Source organism: Carassius auratus, chromosome 49, assembly GCF_003368295.1.
Source record: "Carassius auratus strain Wakin chromosome 49, ASM336829v1, whole genome shotgun sequence".
NCBI lineage: Eukaryota > Metazoa > Chordata > Actinopteri > Cypriniformes > Cyprinidae > Carassius > Carassius auratus.
Genome location: NC_039291.1, coordinates 5,280,943 through 5,296,944, shown reverse-complemented (window position 1 = coordinate 5,296,944; position 16,002 = coordinate 5,280,943). Strand labels below are relative to the sequence as shown.

The window sequence follows — 16,002 nt, the reverse complement described above, 5'->3', positions numbered from 1 at the left end:
AGATAATGGTAGTGATACAGACACAGCTCAAGGAGCTGTCAGTGAAGGAGATGCAGGAGATGTACTTGAAACTTCTGCTGTTCAACGTCATAGGCGCCCAAGGCCAGATATGTGAAGCGAGAGCTGATAAAGGAGAAGCGTCTTAAGGGGGAGAATTAGAAGAATCCAATGGGACAGGAGAGACCACCAAAGACCATGGGCCCACCCTACACATCACATCACTGCTTAAAGTCAGAGAAACTGACTGAAGAGCATGGAACAGATATCTTCAACAATTTCTGGTCCATGCCTTTCTGGGAGACACGCAAGCTGTATATCCAGACTCTAGTCCAAAATGTGCCCATAAAACAGAAGAAAGGTGGTGTTGCATCTTGGAGAACAACGTCCCTATTATACCACCTGCAACTGGCAGATAGCCGTAAACTACCTGTGTGTAAGAATCTTTTCTGTTCAACACTTTGCATCGCCCCCAGAACCATCGGATCATGGTTAAAATCCAAAACTGATCCGTGTAAACCCGAGATCAACAAGACTGGCCCATGTGTGCCCATATCAGATGTTGACCAGACCTTCCTGAAAGAATGGCTCTCTGGACTGCCTACAGTCCCATTCCATTACTGCCGTCAGGACAAATTACACATCTTGGTTATATTTAGGAGAATAAAAAAACTTTGGTTATGTTTGCACAGCACCTAAGTGGAACTTCGATTAAGGGTGGGAAAGGAAAACAGTGGTTAAGGTTAGACATTAATAAGAAACAACTTGGTTAGGGTTCACAAGTTACACATCTTGGTTACATTTAGGAGAGTAAAACAACTTTTGTTATATTTGCATTTTATATGTAAGAGAAAGTGATGGCATATTCTGCCTAAGTCACTTTTATTGGTTAGGCAATTGATTATGGATCTTTTTCTTTTTGCATACTTGTTCACACATCTGGTTGAATGTACTGTTATAATATCAATAAAAAATAACAATGTGATTTCTAAAAAATTTGTTTTTTCTTGTTTACCAAAAACACTGAAATATAACTTTTATCAATTATGATATGAGACTAACGATAATATATATTTTTATATATACAAAAGAGTTAAATGCACAGTCAGAATTCCTCAGTGTTCGCTTGTTCATTTTACTTAACAACAAACACATGCAACCACAACAGGCATAAGCTTATTTGAAGGCAAAATATAAAAAAATATTGCAACCTGGAGAAAAAAAGAAGAAGAAAAAAAAAAAACTTGAAAAAAACTTTAGGCTAGATTTAACCTCGAGTCACAATTTATAAAAAAGTTTAAGACTATTTGGCCTAATGTTTTCTATTTTACTAAACAACAAACACAATCATTCTATTATTGCATATCAATTCTAAACACTGTAAATATTCATCTCAGGCATCATCTTAATTTTGCTTTAATGTGAACATGATTAATGTTACCTAAGTCTGTAAAATATTTCAGGATACTTTAGAACCACGCTACAGGGCTTTTATTTTGAAACGCACTGTTGTAGGCGGGATATCTGCAATCTGTTTTGCATCTCATGAATAGGAGTTTCTACTAGTAATAATACAATTATAGAGCTCTGTAATTGGAATTGTTACTAGTAAGAATTGAATTAAAGAGCTCTCTAATTCAGTTTTTACTAGTAACAATTACAATTAGAGAGCTCTGTAATTCAGTTTTTACTAGTAACAATTGAATTAGAGAGCTCTCTAGTGGAATTGTAGAGCTCTGCAATTGGATTATTACTAGTAACAACTGAATTAGAGAGCTCTGCAATTGTATTCTTACTAGTAATAAATGAATTGTAGAGCTCTCTAATTGGAATTGTTACTAGTAAAAATTGAATTATAGAGCTCTTTAATTCAGTTGTTACTAGTAAGAATACAATTGCAGAGCTCTATAATTCAATTAGAGAGCTCTACAATCATAATTGTTACTAGTAAAAATTGAATTATAGAGCTCTATAATTGTAATTGTTACTAGTAGAAATTAAATTATAGAGCTCTTTAATTGAATTGTTACTAGTAAAAATATAATTACGACGAGTAACGCTGGGAGGTTTTTTTGCTGAAAGGGCCTCCCATACTCATTGTGGATGACAACTCTGAAAAATTCTTCATGAATGAGTGTAAACCGAGAACGATTCGTTCGCCTAGAAGATTCATTCGAAAAAACGATTCTTTCACGAACGACATGCCACTACAACAACGCACGGTCTTCGCCGCTAGTGGAGGCAGCATCGAACTGCGCCACGGCTGAAAAAGCGAGAGAGGTTTACTGCGCTGAGAACTGGAGCACGGCTGCGATCCAGCATTATAATAGAGCCCGGTCCTGGCGAGAAAATCGTGTTGCCGAGTGAGGCGAGCTCAAGGATTTGCACGAGCTTTTGGCCACAACGTGTGGCTTGGCGAGAAGAGCAGCTGACGCGATGACGCTTGTTGGTGTTCGGCGGATAGATATCTTCGTCGGAAGGAAGATTGGGCCTGTGATAAGATGACGGACAGCGCGAACCGAATGCTGACAGAGCGAACCGAATGCTGACAGACGGTCTATGCCGAAAAACTGTCGTGGGACAGGAGGTAGGAAGACTGGATATATATACATGCGTGCGTGCTATAAGATGATTAGCTAAACGAGATGCACCTGTACCAAATTGGATGATTATCTGATCGTGCTTCTCCCGAACTTTGTTAATAAAACCACATTTATCGAGCTTGGCATGAATGTGTTTGAGAGTAAATGGGGTAAAACCTTAAGCTTCTTCGGTGTTTTCATCGCGGCGCTCGCCGCTGTTTGTTAATATCTTGAGAATTCAGAGATCGACGAGACTTTCTTAACCTGAATAATTTGTCACACTGCGCATGCGTTAAAAAATTTGATGTAATTAACGACAAACAACTAATTAACGCCGTTAACGCGCTATTTTTGACAGCCCTAATATATATATATATATATATATATATATATATATATATATATATATATATATATATATTTATATATATTTATAATACACATCTAGATTATTTTTGTTAAGTAAAACTACAGTTCAATATCTTGGGATCCTTATGACTTTTTCAATAAATATTTTTGATTAGGAAACATTAACTTGATCAAAGGTCACAGAAAATATTTGTATAATGTAACAAAATGTTTCTATTTCATAAAAATGCTGTTCTTTTGAACCTTTTATTCATCAAAGAATCCTGAAAATAATATATCATGGTTTCCACAAAAAAATACTAGTCCAGCTGTTTTCAAAATTGATGATAAAAAGAAATGTATCTTGTTAAGCAAATCAAAATATTAGGGTGATTTCTGAAGAATCTCTTGACACTGAAGACTGGCGTAATAATGCTGAAAATTTAGCTTTGTATTATACGAAAAAAATACATTTTTAAAATATATTAAAGCAGATATTTTACAATATTATTGTTTTTACTGTATTTTTGATCAAATAACTGCAGCATAGGTGAGCATGAGAGACATCTTTTAAAAACACAAGAAAATCTTACCGTCCATAAACATTTGCACAGTCATGTATGTGATAACTGATATTAAAGAGCCACACAGATGGGAAATCAAAAATTACCTGTATTACAGTGTATGATGTAGCTCTACATCAGTGTAAACAATGTGCAAAGTAATTAAATCAAAAAGTACACAATTTATGAAGTTATTGGCTTCTAAAGTAAGGAGTCGATTCTGAATCACTGAAACGAGTCATTATAGATTTCAAATCTTTTGCCCATCTCTATGTACGTCACTAGGAACACTTTGCATAATAATCTCCGCCTACCATCTTGGGAGAAACGGAACTCTGATCTGAGAGTTTTTTTACCACAATAACAGAGCAGTACAACAAATCCCTTTTGTTGTATTCACAACATTTCACTGATGACTGCTTTTTTAATCTCGGTGAGTACAGCGGGATTTTCAAAGTGTTTGGCCATAAAAGAGGGTTCATTACCAACTTTATTTAGACCAACGAGCATCTCCGAATCACAACGCGAGGTATGATTATGAAGTTATGTGTCTGTTTTTTCCCGCGCGTCTTATCAGTATGTGTGCTTACTGGCTCTTTAAAGGGTTATTTCACCCGAAAAAGAAAATAGCCCATACATTCCTGAAGTCATCCTAGGTGTATATTACTTTCTTTTTTCAGACAAATCCAATCTGAGTTATATTAAAAATTGTCTTTAATCTTTCAAGCTGTTTAATGCCACTCAAATGGTGTTGCATGCATCAGTCCAAAAGAAGTTAAATAAAAAGCGGCCCTCCATAAAAAAAATAAATAAATAAATAAATAATTGTCTCACACAGCTCTGGGGGGTTAACAAAGCGAATCGATGCACTTTTGTAAGAAAAATATACATATTCAAAACATAATAATCACTTTAATGTAGCTTGCGCTCACTGTTGTACACGGAAGCAGCTAAGGGCTGATGATGTATGATGTCATCGCTGCGCATGTGCCAGTGAGCCTCATGAAAACCAGCGTTTGATAACAGGAGCAAAGGAAGCAAAGTTTCCTTAATTTAGGAAAGAAAAAACAGTATCCTCTTGGCTTATATCGAAATCCCCTGATATTTTTCTTTACAAATCCTCATTTTTAGGGGTGCTCCGATCACGATCGGCCGATCGTTGTGGGCATCTCGTCAGTAAAGCCGGTTCTCTAATCAGCGGTTAATTCCATCAGGTGCGTGATTTCACATAGAGCAGCTGTTACTACACAGAGCCGTTGTTAATAGAGAAGATGCGCAAATCCACTTCATTTTCAGCGTTTATTGGCGCATCTTCTCAGTTAACAACGGCTCTGTGTAGTAACAGCTGCTCTATGTGAAATCACGCACCTGATGGAATTAAGCACTGATTAAATAACCGGCTTTACTGACAAGATGCGCATTAATGATCGGCCGATCGTGATCGGAGCACCCCTACTCATTTTGTATTTCTAATTAGTGACCGTTGTTTTGTTTTGAATAACGTGCATTTCCGCATGTGTTAGCCTATAAAAAAGTGCGCTGTTCACGTGCGGAGTGTGGAAGCTGAACAGCATGTTGGGCTACTGCAGGACAGATGGAGGCTACGGTGCAATCATTTGCTCTTAAAGTCATTTTTGGTCATACAGATAAGAGTAATGCATCTTTTGTATCTGTAAAGATTCTACGTTTATTCATGTACTCGGAAAAACAACAAAATGTTGTGCTTTTGTAAAATAATTAAAGCAAATAATAATAAAAAAATTAGGGTAATGAGTCACATCTATATTTTTTCACTTGAGCCAATGAAAAATAAATAACTATTCTCTCAAGTCAGGGCTCCAAACTGCGTCTAAAACCTAAATATTAAAATGCGAGTGAAGTTTTTGCTGAGGTCGCCACTGGCGACTAGGCATATGTATTTACATGTTATCTGTTAAAAAAAATGCATGTAATGCCTTTTTTACTGATTGTTTTGCATTCACATCTTTTGTTATATTCGCGCATTGAGAGTATGCGCATTGACGTTTTAGTGGGAAAAAGAGTTTTAAACAGTCCTCATCTGCCGCGCAGCAGCGCTGACACACACCTGATAAACGCGCAAGAGAGAGAAATGATGGAGACTTGAAGAGAAAGTGCAGAAAAACAGTGTTTTCATAACTGGAACAAACTACAACAGGTAAAGCTGTCATCTGTGTGGATATTGGCAATATCGTTAACAGTTCTCGTTTATAATCATAAGGCTTCTTCTTAACAAGATCTTAGTCCATGCTGTGTTCTGTTAATGCATGAACTTCATTATTTGACGTGCACTTGCCGTCGCAAAAAGCTTTGTGCTTTGTTACTTTTTAACTTACAAAGTATCAGCTTTAAAATTATTCCAAATGGTTCTTGTCACGTGACCTGCGGTACGCTTGCGGGATTCTGAAAAGTTGAGATGTTTTTAACTCGATGCGGTGCGGACGCGGCTGGAAAAAAACGTGCGCGTCGCCTCCATTATGAGCACGCACGCATACCGCGTGCCTACATTTGAAATAACGAACATGACCGCGCAAAAGACTTGACCTGTGAACGGTCCCTAATGCGGCAGGCGCGATCGCGAGTAGTGCCTCAGTTCAAGCAGCACGTGAACCTATCATACCTTGCTCTTTACTACTAGAGTACATAATGAACATGAATTAACATCAAAAGGCAGGCTTTTTTATAAGAGATTCTACAGTACAACACTTTGCAACGTAATATTAACCTCAGTAACCTTTCGGTGTCCATCATCAGTCAGCTAGAAAAATAACTATAAAGAGGAGCATTTTGCTATATTTATGAGCTATTGAATTTTAATAATTTTACTTAACCTGTTGTCTACATGATTCAACTCCTCCTATAAAATTTAATTTTACTAATTAAGAAAAACAGACTGAAAGTGTGAAAGACATGCACTCTTAAAAATAAAGGAGCTTAAAAGGTTCTTCACAGAACAATTTTGGTTCCACAAAAAACCATTCAGTCAAAGGCTCTTTGAAGAACAATCTCTTTCTGACCTTTTCATAATCTGTTATTGTCTTCAAATGTAAAAGGTTCTTTATGAAACCATTTAGACAGGAAAAAAAGGTTCTATGGTATCATGAAGCACCTTTATCTTTAAGAGAGTATGACAACATTTACAGGATGCATTGAGGAGGACCCCAAACTATACTCAGGGGCCAAGTGTTGCTTATGGTCCATGATATTGGTACAGATTTTGTGTAATAAACAACGCATGACTGTATGTTTCAAGTTGGAAAAAACATTTAGCTCCCACTTTAAGTGAACCTTCATTCCCAGGTCATCTACAAGATGGATAAAAATGCTGATAAAGTCAAGAAAAGATGTCAGTATGATTAAAAAGTTAAAATGTAAAATAAATAATTTAAATAAAACACATAAAACATGTTTATTCTGTGGCACCTAAAAAAATCATTTTGCGCCTAAGTTTTTTTTCTTATAGGAGCCAATGGCTCCTTACTCTATTTTTTTGTTTGGAGCCCTGCAAGTAAAAAAAATATAGATGTGAATCATTACCCTAATTTTTTTTAATTGGCTGAATGAAACACTTTTTCTCAGTGTGCTACAGCAGGTGATTTTTAAATCAAATTAAGTCGATGTAATTTTAAGGTAAAATAAAAATAATCAACTGTCGTTTACTTCTGGCTTTTCAAATGTGTATGCAAGTTCCACTTTACAAAAAAAAAAAAAAAAAAAAAGTTTAGTCCGTTTCATTTTTCATCCAACACGTGAGAGTTGATCTGAACCTCTCTTCACGGTCTACTCGTGTTCAGGGCTCGGACCGGTAACAAGCTCGCGCAGCTTTAGTGCGCGCAGAAAAGGGACTCTTATTTGTGCGCCAGTACACCAACGGCTGATCGCTTCCTGCTGCTATCTGTGCCTCAGACATGTAGCTTTGCATTTTCAGTGCTGGACGGCTGCCCGTGTCCTGCGCACAGATTTCGAAATACTTCCACACAAATGACATAGCGAACGATTACAATGTAGTCTGTGCACGCGGCCGCACTTCCTGAAATATCGGCCTAAAGAAGACCAAAAATTTCCAATTTATGGCCGGTCAACCGGTGCATCCCTATAAGAAATATCACCCAAACCTATTATTTTTCTATTTAATTATTATTTTTCATTCATTTCATATCATTTTTTGTTTTTCTTGGCGAAATAACTGGCTCAAAGTGTGTGTGTGTCACTGTGTTTATATCTGTGTGCTTGCATGTGGGTAACAGACAAATGCAGATGAAGTCATTGTTGCGTCTGACGATAAACATTCGTGAAGTCTATTGGCACATAGGGCAGATGACATCCAGGCAGTGATGGGCTACTGTATCAACTGCTACTGGCTTATGTATTTCTGTCCAGAGCTGATAAGTTGACTCCATCCTTGCCTTATTTAGTCAGCTTGAGTTCTGTGCTGCTGACACACCAGTGAGCGTGAGAGAGAGAGAGAGAGAGAGAGAGCACAGTGCTGTAGGTTGACTGAACAATTAAACGCTCCTCTACTCCCTCCTTTTTATGGTTAATGACTAATATCAAATGGAGCCGAGGGTGAAGAGGGTGAGAAAAGGTGGGAGGAAAAATGGAATTTCTTTTTTTTTTACCTCACTCATTCTCTCATTCAAAATCACTAGCATAACCAGAGGCAAAGCTGTCATTATAAATCAGGAAGCAAGGGCTTGTACATAATTCTGCCACATTTAGAAATTTATATGAATTAATATGTTCGTGCCACCCAACGTTTTTGAGAGTTAATAAATATTAATGCCTTAAGACCCTTACATTTTTCAAATCATTGCAAGGGTTCATATTTTATTTCAAAACCGAAAACAAAAAACGAAATGTTTTTATTCTTAAAGAAAACGAAACAGTTTTTAGAATCTTTATGATTAAAAAACAAACAAAAACAAAACAACTTCATTTTCAAGAATTTCTGCCCTAATTCTCCTAAATGAAAATGTTAAAGTATTTATTCATCATGTGTCATATGTAGGGCTGGGCGATATATCTAACGATATGATCATGCACATCTAGTCAGAAAATCTGGTTCAATGATTACCACTAAACCGCCATCACCTGCTTTTAAATGGAGCAGCATTTAATAGACAGAGCCGTAGATCGCTGACAATGTATGAAATATCGTGTGCATTATTGAAGGCGATTCATCTGGGATAATTAACGCGATATTGTGTAGCCTGTCAGCGATCTACAGTTCTGTCTATTAAATGCCACTCCAATTATAAGCAGGAGTTGGCGATTTAGCGGTAATCACGGAAGCAGCTTTACTGATTAGATGCGCATGATCATATCGTTAGATATATCGCCCAGCCCTAGCATATGTTGAACTACTTTATAATATGTAATATGAAATAAATATAATATGAATATGAAGCTAATAAAAATAAATAATATAGCTTAAGAAATATATATTCTTACTGTAAAAATTACAGTAATGAAAATATAATAAACTAAAATGTTTATTAGTGGCGGAATTTCTCAATTTACTCTCCCAAAACAGGCTGAATTTTATTAATATATATATATATATATATATATATATATATATATATATATATATATATATATATATATATATATATATATATATGCAAATATAACTTTTTTCCCCCTTTGACTTTGGGGTAAATTGTCACCTGGTCATAACAGCAATACAATCTGCTAGCATTACCATTAGCCTCTGATAAATTTGCAGATCGAATAGTAGGTCTAAACTAAGTTAAAGCTCACTCTTGTCATTGATTTTCTTTGCTAACACCTGAAGTGAACTTGCTATATTCTGTAGTTGTCCTGACACTGAATCTGTCATGTTTCCTTTCACAGTGAGGCCAAGTACGCTAGTTAACCTTTCACACTACCTCCTAAAACAGCAGATTCTGTTGACCGCAGCAGAAGTCCTGCCCCTGCCCCCGACCTGTGGGATTATATTTACGGCCCTTTGAAGGGAATATACTCTAGGGTGGGGTGAAGATAGTGAGGAGTATTACCATATCAATCTTTTAAAGCACTGCTAGCCAGCTAATACTCTTACTCAGCTGTAACGAAATGCAAGTAATGCATAGTAGAATGGCTTTACTTTAATTTCATAGCACTGGTAATGACCCTGGAGTGTAAGTCTTGTAACCCTGACCCACTGCTCGCTGACGGAGAGGTAACCACAGAAGACAGACCACTCCTGAGAGGGACAAATGCCAGATACTCGGCTAATGGTGCCCAGCATGTGGTATGTGGCTTACTCCATGTTAAAATAAAGAAAGAAACTGTAAATAGCCTGAAAGAGTCACTCAAACCAACTGTATAACCTGTATGACCCCTTTGAACACTAGCAGAAAAGTGCAGCCTATATTCTGCGTCATGTTATTTATTTATTGATTGGCTGATCACTAACATGAGGTCAGAACATCAGGGTCATCAGACATATGAGGCAGACGTGCACATATACACATACCAACAATCAGTCACTTCTATTGGTGGTCTTTAACCCATAAAAAAATATATAAATCGGTGCCTGGTAGGGTTAAAGGTCACAAACAGGTTCAGTCCCAAGTTTGAGAGACACAGGAACTAAGAATCCATGCTCTGTTACTTTATACTGATCACCTAGTTTCTGTGTTGTCTTCCATTCGGACTGAAAATGTAGAAATTATTTGCAGAACCATTCAAAAATTTGTGGTGGATTTTTAATGTTATTGGAAAAGAAGTATCTTATGCATTGCTCACCAACGTTGCATTTATATGAAATATGCTAGTAAAAATTGTAATATTGTGAAATGAAATATTATTACAATTTAAAACACTCATTTTCTATTTAAATATATTAAAACGTAATTTATTCCTGTGATGCAAAGCTGAATTTTCAGCATCATTACTCTAGTCTTCAGTGTCACATGATCCTTCAGAATCATTCTAATATGCTGATTTGGTGATCAAGAAACATTTCTTAATATTACCAAAGTCGAAAATAGTAACATTTCTGCAAAAACCATTATATATTTTCTTTTCAGGATTTATTTGTTTTATATAGAATATTTCTGCATTTATTTGAAATGGAATTATATTCAATTTTGATCAATTTAGGTGTCCTTATTCAATAAAAGTTTTTTTTTTTTTTTTTTTTTTTGATTTTATGGTCCCTAAACTTTTATATTATACATGAAAACTCATTCATTTCACTGTATCTGATCACCTGAGCTGGACATACTCTGCAATACTGCAGTATTTTTCAAATATTTAGAATATCTCAAACATTTAATTAATTTACTTAATAAGCAAAATCGCATACTATTTTGGCTTGCAAGATTTACCACCATTTTTAAAAACATAAACCAGTAAAAAACAAGTTGAAAAAAAATCTGCAAAACACATCTTATTCAGTGTTGCTTCTAAGCAAAACCTATACTTTTAATTCTACTATGTAATTGAAAAATATGTTTTCAAAAAGTCTAATTAAAGCCCATTAAGAAGTTGCAAGCCCAATAATAAGTGAACTTGGTCTTGCTCATCCAGTGGGTTCAACATTAGAGTAGGAACAGATTTCACTATATTAAAATCCTTCATTGAATCACTAATTGAAAGTTTCTGCAAGTAACATCTCCAGTCCACTGGTTATATTCATACAGTGTGTGTGTGTTTATATTCACACATGATTTGGTCTATTGAAGACTGAAGAAGATTTAAGACGTTGGGCAAAGTATTTGTTTGGTTGGTCAACGGAAGGAACATGAGCATATGAGTTTCCCAAGACCCGTTAAGGATGTTATGAATTTGTGTGCCTTGAATAAATGGTTTACAGAACACATCCATTAAAGTGTCTGTCAAGTATGGCTCTTGGCACGGGAACAAACATCAAAATAGTGTACAGTACATGAGATGCATGACCCCATGACTGCTCCTTGTGCATCTGAGCTATGGACAAATAATAGACACCAATCCTCAAAAAGTTGCTTGCACAACCTTTTGAAACTCTATTTGAGGAAGACAACTTAAAATATGACATATGGTTAATAAATGACATCTAAATAAATCCCCCATTTGCCATACTGAATCATGCAGACATCACAGCTTAACAGCACAAGCAGTAACAATCTCTGGAATGTTACAGAAGCCTTGATGTGGCTGGTGCACTTGATCGCAGCAGTTTCAAGTCAACCTCTCATGACTGATATTACTAAATTGTGATGATTCTACAGTTGTGAGTCATATATTCTTGTAATGTCTGTCATCATTTACTCACCTTCATTTCGTTCCAACACACATTTGACTTTTTTTTTAACATGGATTACAAAAGGAGAAAAATGAACTGGCCATATGATCCATGCTGTTAGACTCCAAAATGGACAAAAACACACTATTAAAGTATCATGAAAGCAGTCATGACTGCATTATGTCTTAGTCTTTTAAAAACAAATGATAGCAGACCAAAATGTGACCAAAAATCTTTCTGTATTTTATATATATATATATATATATATATATATATATATATATATATATATATATATATATATAATCTCAATATGGAAGAGCAACTGAGATATAAAAGCAACAGTGGAGCAGTGTTAATTTAATATGATTTATGTTGTATTAAATAATATTTCGAAATAGCTTTTATTTTTGTTTTTTTAGTTTAAGTTTTATTAATTTTGTTATGTACTTAAGTGATTTTTTTTTCTTCATTATTTACGATTAGCTTTTATTTATTTTTATTTTATTTAAGTCAGCCGCAAAGGCACATTTTGTTTTTTTACTGCATATTTATGTGTGAGTGTGTGTATATACTGTACAAGTTTTATTTAATTAACATACTTTTTTTTTAAAGAAATTTTGTTTTAGGCAAACACTGCATTACAGTTATTTGAAATTGGCTTTGTCACACAATACCATTGTATGGCTTCAGAAGACTTGGTATGTACATGTTCCACTGAACAAGAAAATCAAATGAGTTTGGAACCACATCAGAATTTAAAAATTTAAATTTTTGGCTTTCTAAAAGTATCTTCAGCAAAGAAGGTGCCCTACCTTGACACTGCTATTTCCACTTTAGTCCTGGCGATTGCTGATGCCCTCCGAGCCCCCTCCACAGCCCTGTCCACTTTTTCTTTCGTTTTATGGTTTTTAAGAGGAATAAGCTGCTTCCTTATCCCGCGCACCAACACATTATTTTTATACTTCCCCTCCTCTTTGGTTCCATCTGGGAATATTGTGCATCCGTATCCATGCCTCTTGTTGTTCATCCATTCCCCTTCGTACTTCAGCCCATTGGATCGCTCACTGACTCCAAACCCATTGCGTTTGTCATTCTTCCACTCGCCCATATAGGACTCCGTGGTGGTGGCGTCCACATGGTCCTCCATGGGGGTGTACTCATCAGGCACCTCTCCGTCTCCATAGCTGATGGTGGAGTTGGCGTCGCTGGAGCTGATGCGGCTCATGGTGGCGTCGCTACGTGCCGTGCTCCGTTTGCTAGAGATGGACGTTTTGGAGTCAGATTTACGTAGCTGGCGGAGACTGCCAAAGAGGGACCCGCGGCGGAACAGGCCCTTCTTCTTCCCGGTGACGACTTCGGTGTCGCTGTGAAAATTCAGCACGAAACCACCACGGCTTCCAACTGGTGTGTCGGGTACCGCATCCTGCAGAACAGCGCCATTGCTTTGCACACTTCTTAGGGAGGCCAGGGAGGTGCGAAGCGGAGAACGGATGATGGTGGCCATTCCATAAGGCACGCTCTGACGCACACCATAGCCATGCCTCATGCCCCCCATCCACTGGCCTTGATACGTGCCTTATGAAACAGAAAGGAACATTAAACTCATGTAAATCAAGTAAGCAAACAACGGTGTGAAACTGATGAACATTGGATAATTAAATTCTCTCGCCCCTTCAGTGATGCATGACAAATGTGTTTTAGGTTCACAGTGTTCATCAGAATCAGCCTAATCTAAAATCACTGACACAAATGACACAGACCCTGAAATTAATTTGGAAACTAATGTAGGCTCCAAAATGTAAAATATAAGGTAAATGTTGGATGTCACATTGCAATGCCATAAGGCATAGATTAAACTGAGGTAAACATTTATATTTATACAAATATTCATTCTCATGCCACCAGCAATTCTTCAGTGTACTTTGAAAAGATTGGGATATATTTGCACCCAATGCCAATGACCTGTGGACTTTTTTATGACATTCTTTTATGTTAAAGATTCTCAAAATTGAATTCTTATGGAATTGCATTCTATTATTCAGTGGGAAGAACTTTACACATACATTGTTCAGTGCAGTCTGATTCCCGAACAAGTGATTCTCATGAGCTGGTTCTTATAAGTGAACCAAAAACATGCAGTAAGACCGGTGTGTGTACAGTTCTTGAGTGAATGACTCTCATGATCAGGTTCTTTTTTAAAGAATATATAATAAACCTATCCATAAACTACCTATATATACACATTTCCTATTATAGTATTTTTTGTTGTCAATGTTTTGATATATATATATATATATATATATATATATATATATATATATATATATATATATATATATATATATATAAACATACATACAGAGAGGAAGAGAGATTTATTTTTATTGTATTTTATTCAATACATATCACTTTATTTTAATCCTATTTTTGTTGTCATTATAATAATGTAAATTACATTTTCTTGTCATTATTTGTGTGTATAATGCTTGGCATGTAGCTATGTACACAATCATGCCATCAAAGTAGGCTATTTTAAATGGAATTTCAAAAAAATAAAAATAAAACCCATGCGACTAGTTTATGTCACAGAGGTCCAGAAAGTTCTCAGAGATGTATTTATACAAATTTTCAGACTAATGACACGTTTGATCCGATTCTTTTTAGCGAATCAAAAACATCCAGTGCTTTCAAATTGTGTCCGACTCCCGAAGGAATGATTCGAATGAGTCGGTTCTTATTAGTGGATCAAAAACGATTGTGAATCAGTCGGAGCGGTTACTGAATTGAATCTGACTCGCTGAACCGCAAATCATTACTTTCGTCATGTCCGAATCGAAACGAAGCAACAGCTGTTACAGTGTTGTTGTACTTAAGGCTTAAATCAGCGTCGTAACTGACTGGTTGTTCATATGAAGCGTTGTAGTCAAAGACATGAGTTTTGGTGTATGTATGAATTAATTCATGAATACCAAACACGTTACCATATTTTGGTATGTTTAGGCTTGCAATTATAATATATAGTTAGTATTAGGACTAACAGTTTTGTAAACACAGAATAAAATGTAGCCTATTCCTGATTTGTTAAACCTGGCTGTAATAATGATCATTTGGTAGGCTAAATCACATAATTTCTTATTTCAAACATTTCTTCATCAAAAACAATAAAATAATAACTAATGGGACATTTAAGGAATCGACAACAGGAATCAAACTGCTTACGATTCTCATCCCTAAACATACAAATGACATTTGCAGTGGCACTCACCACCATCCCCATAGGTTTCGACTCCATAGCCGTCCTGTAGTCCATTGCTCCACGTCCCGTCGTATCTAGCAGGTGTATTGGTGCTCTGTCGAACTCCATAGCGACCCTTGAACCCGTGACTCCACTCCCCACGATAAACCCATTTTCCCTTGGTCTCAACACCCAGCCCGTGGCGTTTGCCCTGCGACCAGTAGCCCTGGTACGTATTCCCGCTGGGCCAGGTGTAGACCCCGACTATCTCAAAACCGTGCGACCAGGACCCGGCGTACTCGCCTTGACCCTTGGGTCCCGTGCAGATGCCGTGTCCGTGGGCTTTCCCGTCCTCCCATCCACCACAGAAAGTGCCTCCATCGTCGAAGTCGAACCGTCCGCCCGTCATTCAGAATGGGATGAAAATATAAACAGTCGTAACGTTGCCGTGCGCTTCTTCTTGTCTTTCTCTTTCATTAAACCTTCTTTTCTAAGCCGAGTTCAGCCGCAACGGTTAAACCGGGAAGAATTAATCGCAATGGAGATGTTGTTGTTTGGTATTTCTGCTTGGGTTGTGAGAGTATGAATGAGCAGGCAGGTTTAGTGCATCATTACCGAAGTCGCACCCGCTGGAACCGCCGCTACGTTTCACCGACTCCCTCCGCTCGCAGGCGCTGCGCTGCGCAGAGCAGACACAAGCAGACCGCGGCGCGGCACAGAACGACGCTGACAACCGTCGCGCGTCATCGCCACAGCCCCGCCTTCTTCACCCTCACAGAGGGCGCAAGTTCACAGGTTACTCGAATTCTCTCTTCCTTTACAGAAGGATTTTGGTTGTCTTTTTTGAAAAATAAAGCATGGAAAATGCAAAACAAATTGTGTATTAATAACCAAATTAAAAGAAGTGTCCTACAAAATACTAAGATTTACCCAGCTCAACATGTTTTGGAAAGACTTAAACTTAATTTTATATAGGATAGTTGGGAATTTGGTGGACTAGTCAAAGAACAATTTCACATT

General features: G+C 36.9%; 1 protein-coding gene across 2 annotated transcripts in view; it reads right to left on the bottom strand.

Annotated features, from left to right (window-relative positions):
- The window catches only part of LOC113066073 (junctophilin-1-like), a 57,262-nt gene extending 41,558 nt beyond the window's left edge, over window positions 1–15,704 (bottom strand). For both annotated transcript variants that reach the window (XR_003279118.1, XM_026237679.1), the window contains exons 1-2: window positions 15,013–15,704; window positions 12,560–13,322 (exon numbers count right to left, since the gene is read on the bottom strand). Coding sequence is in view for 1 of the 2 variants with exons in the window: in XM_026237679.1 (XP_026093464.1) it covers window positions 12,560–13,322; window positions 15,013–15,391 (1,142 nt within the window). In the remaining variant the exon portion in view is untranslated. The remainder of the gene's footprint in view (window positions 1–12,559; window positions 13,323–15,012) is intronic.
- Between the last annotated feature and the right edge of the window lie 298 nt (window positions 15,705–16,002).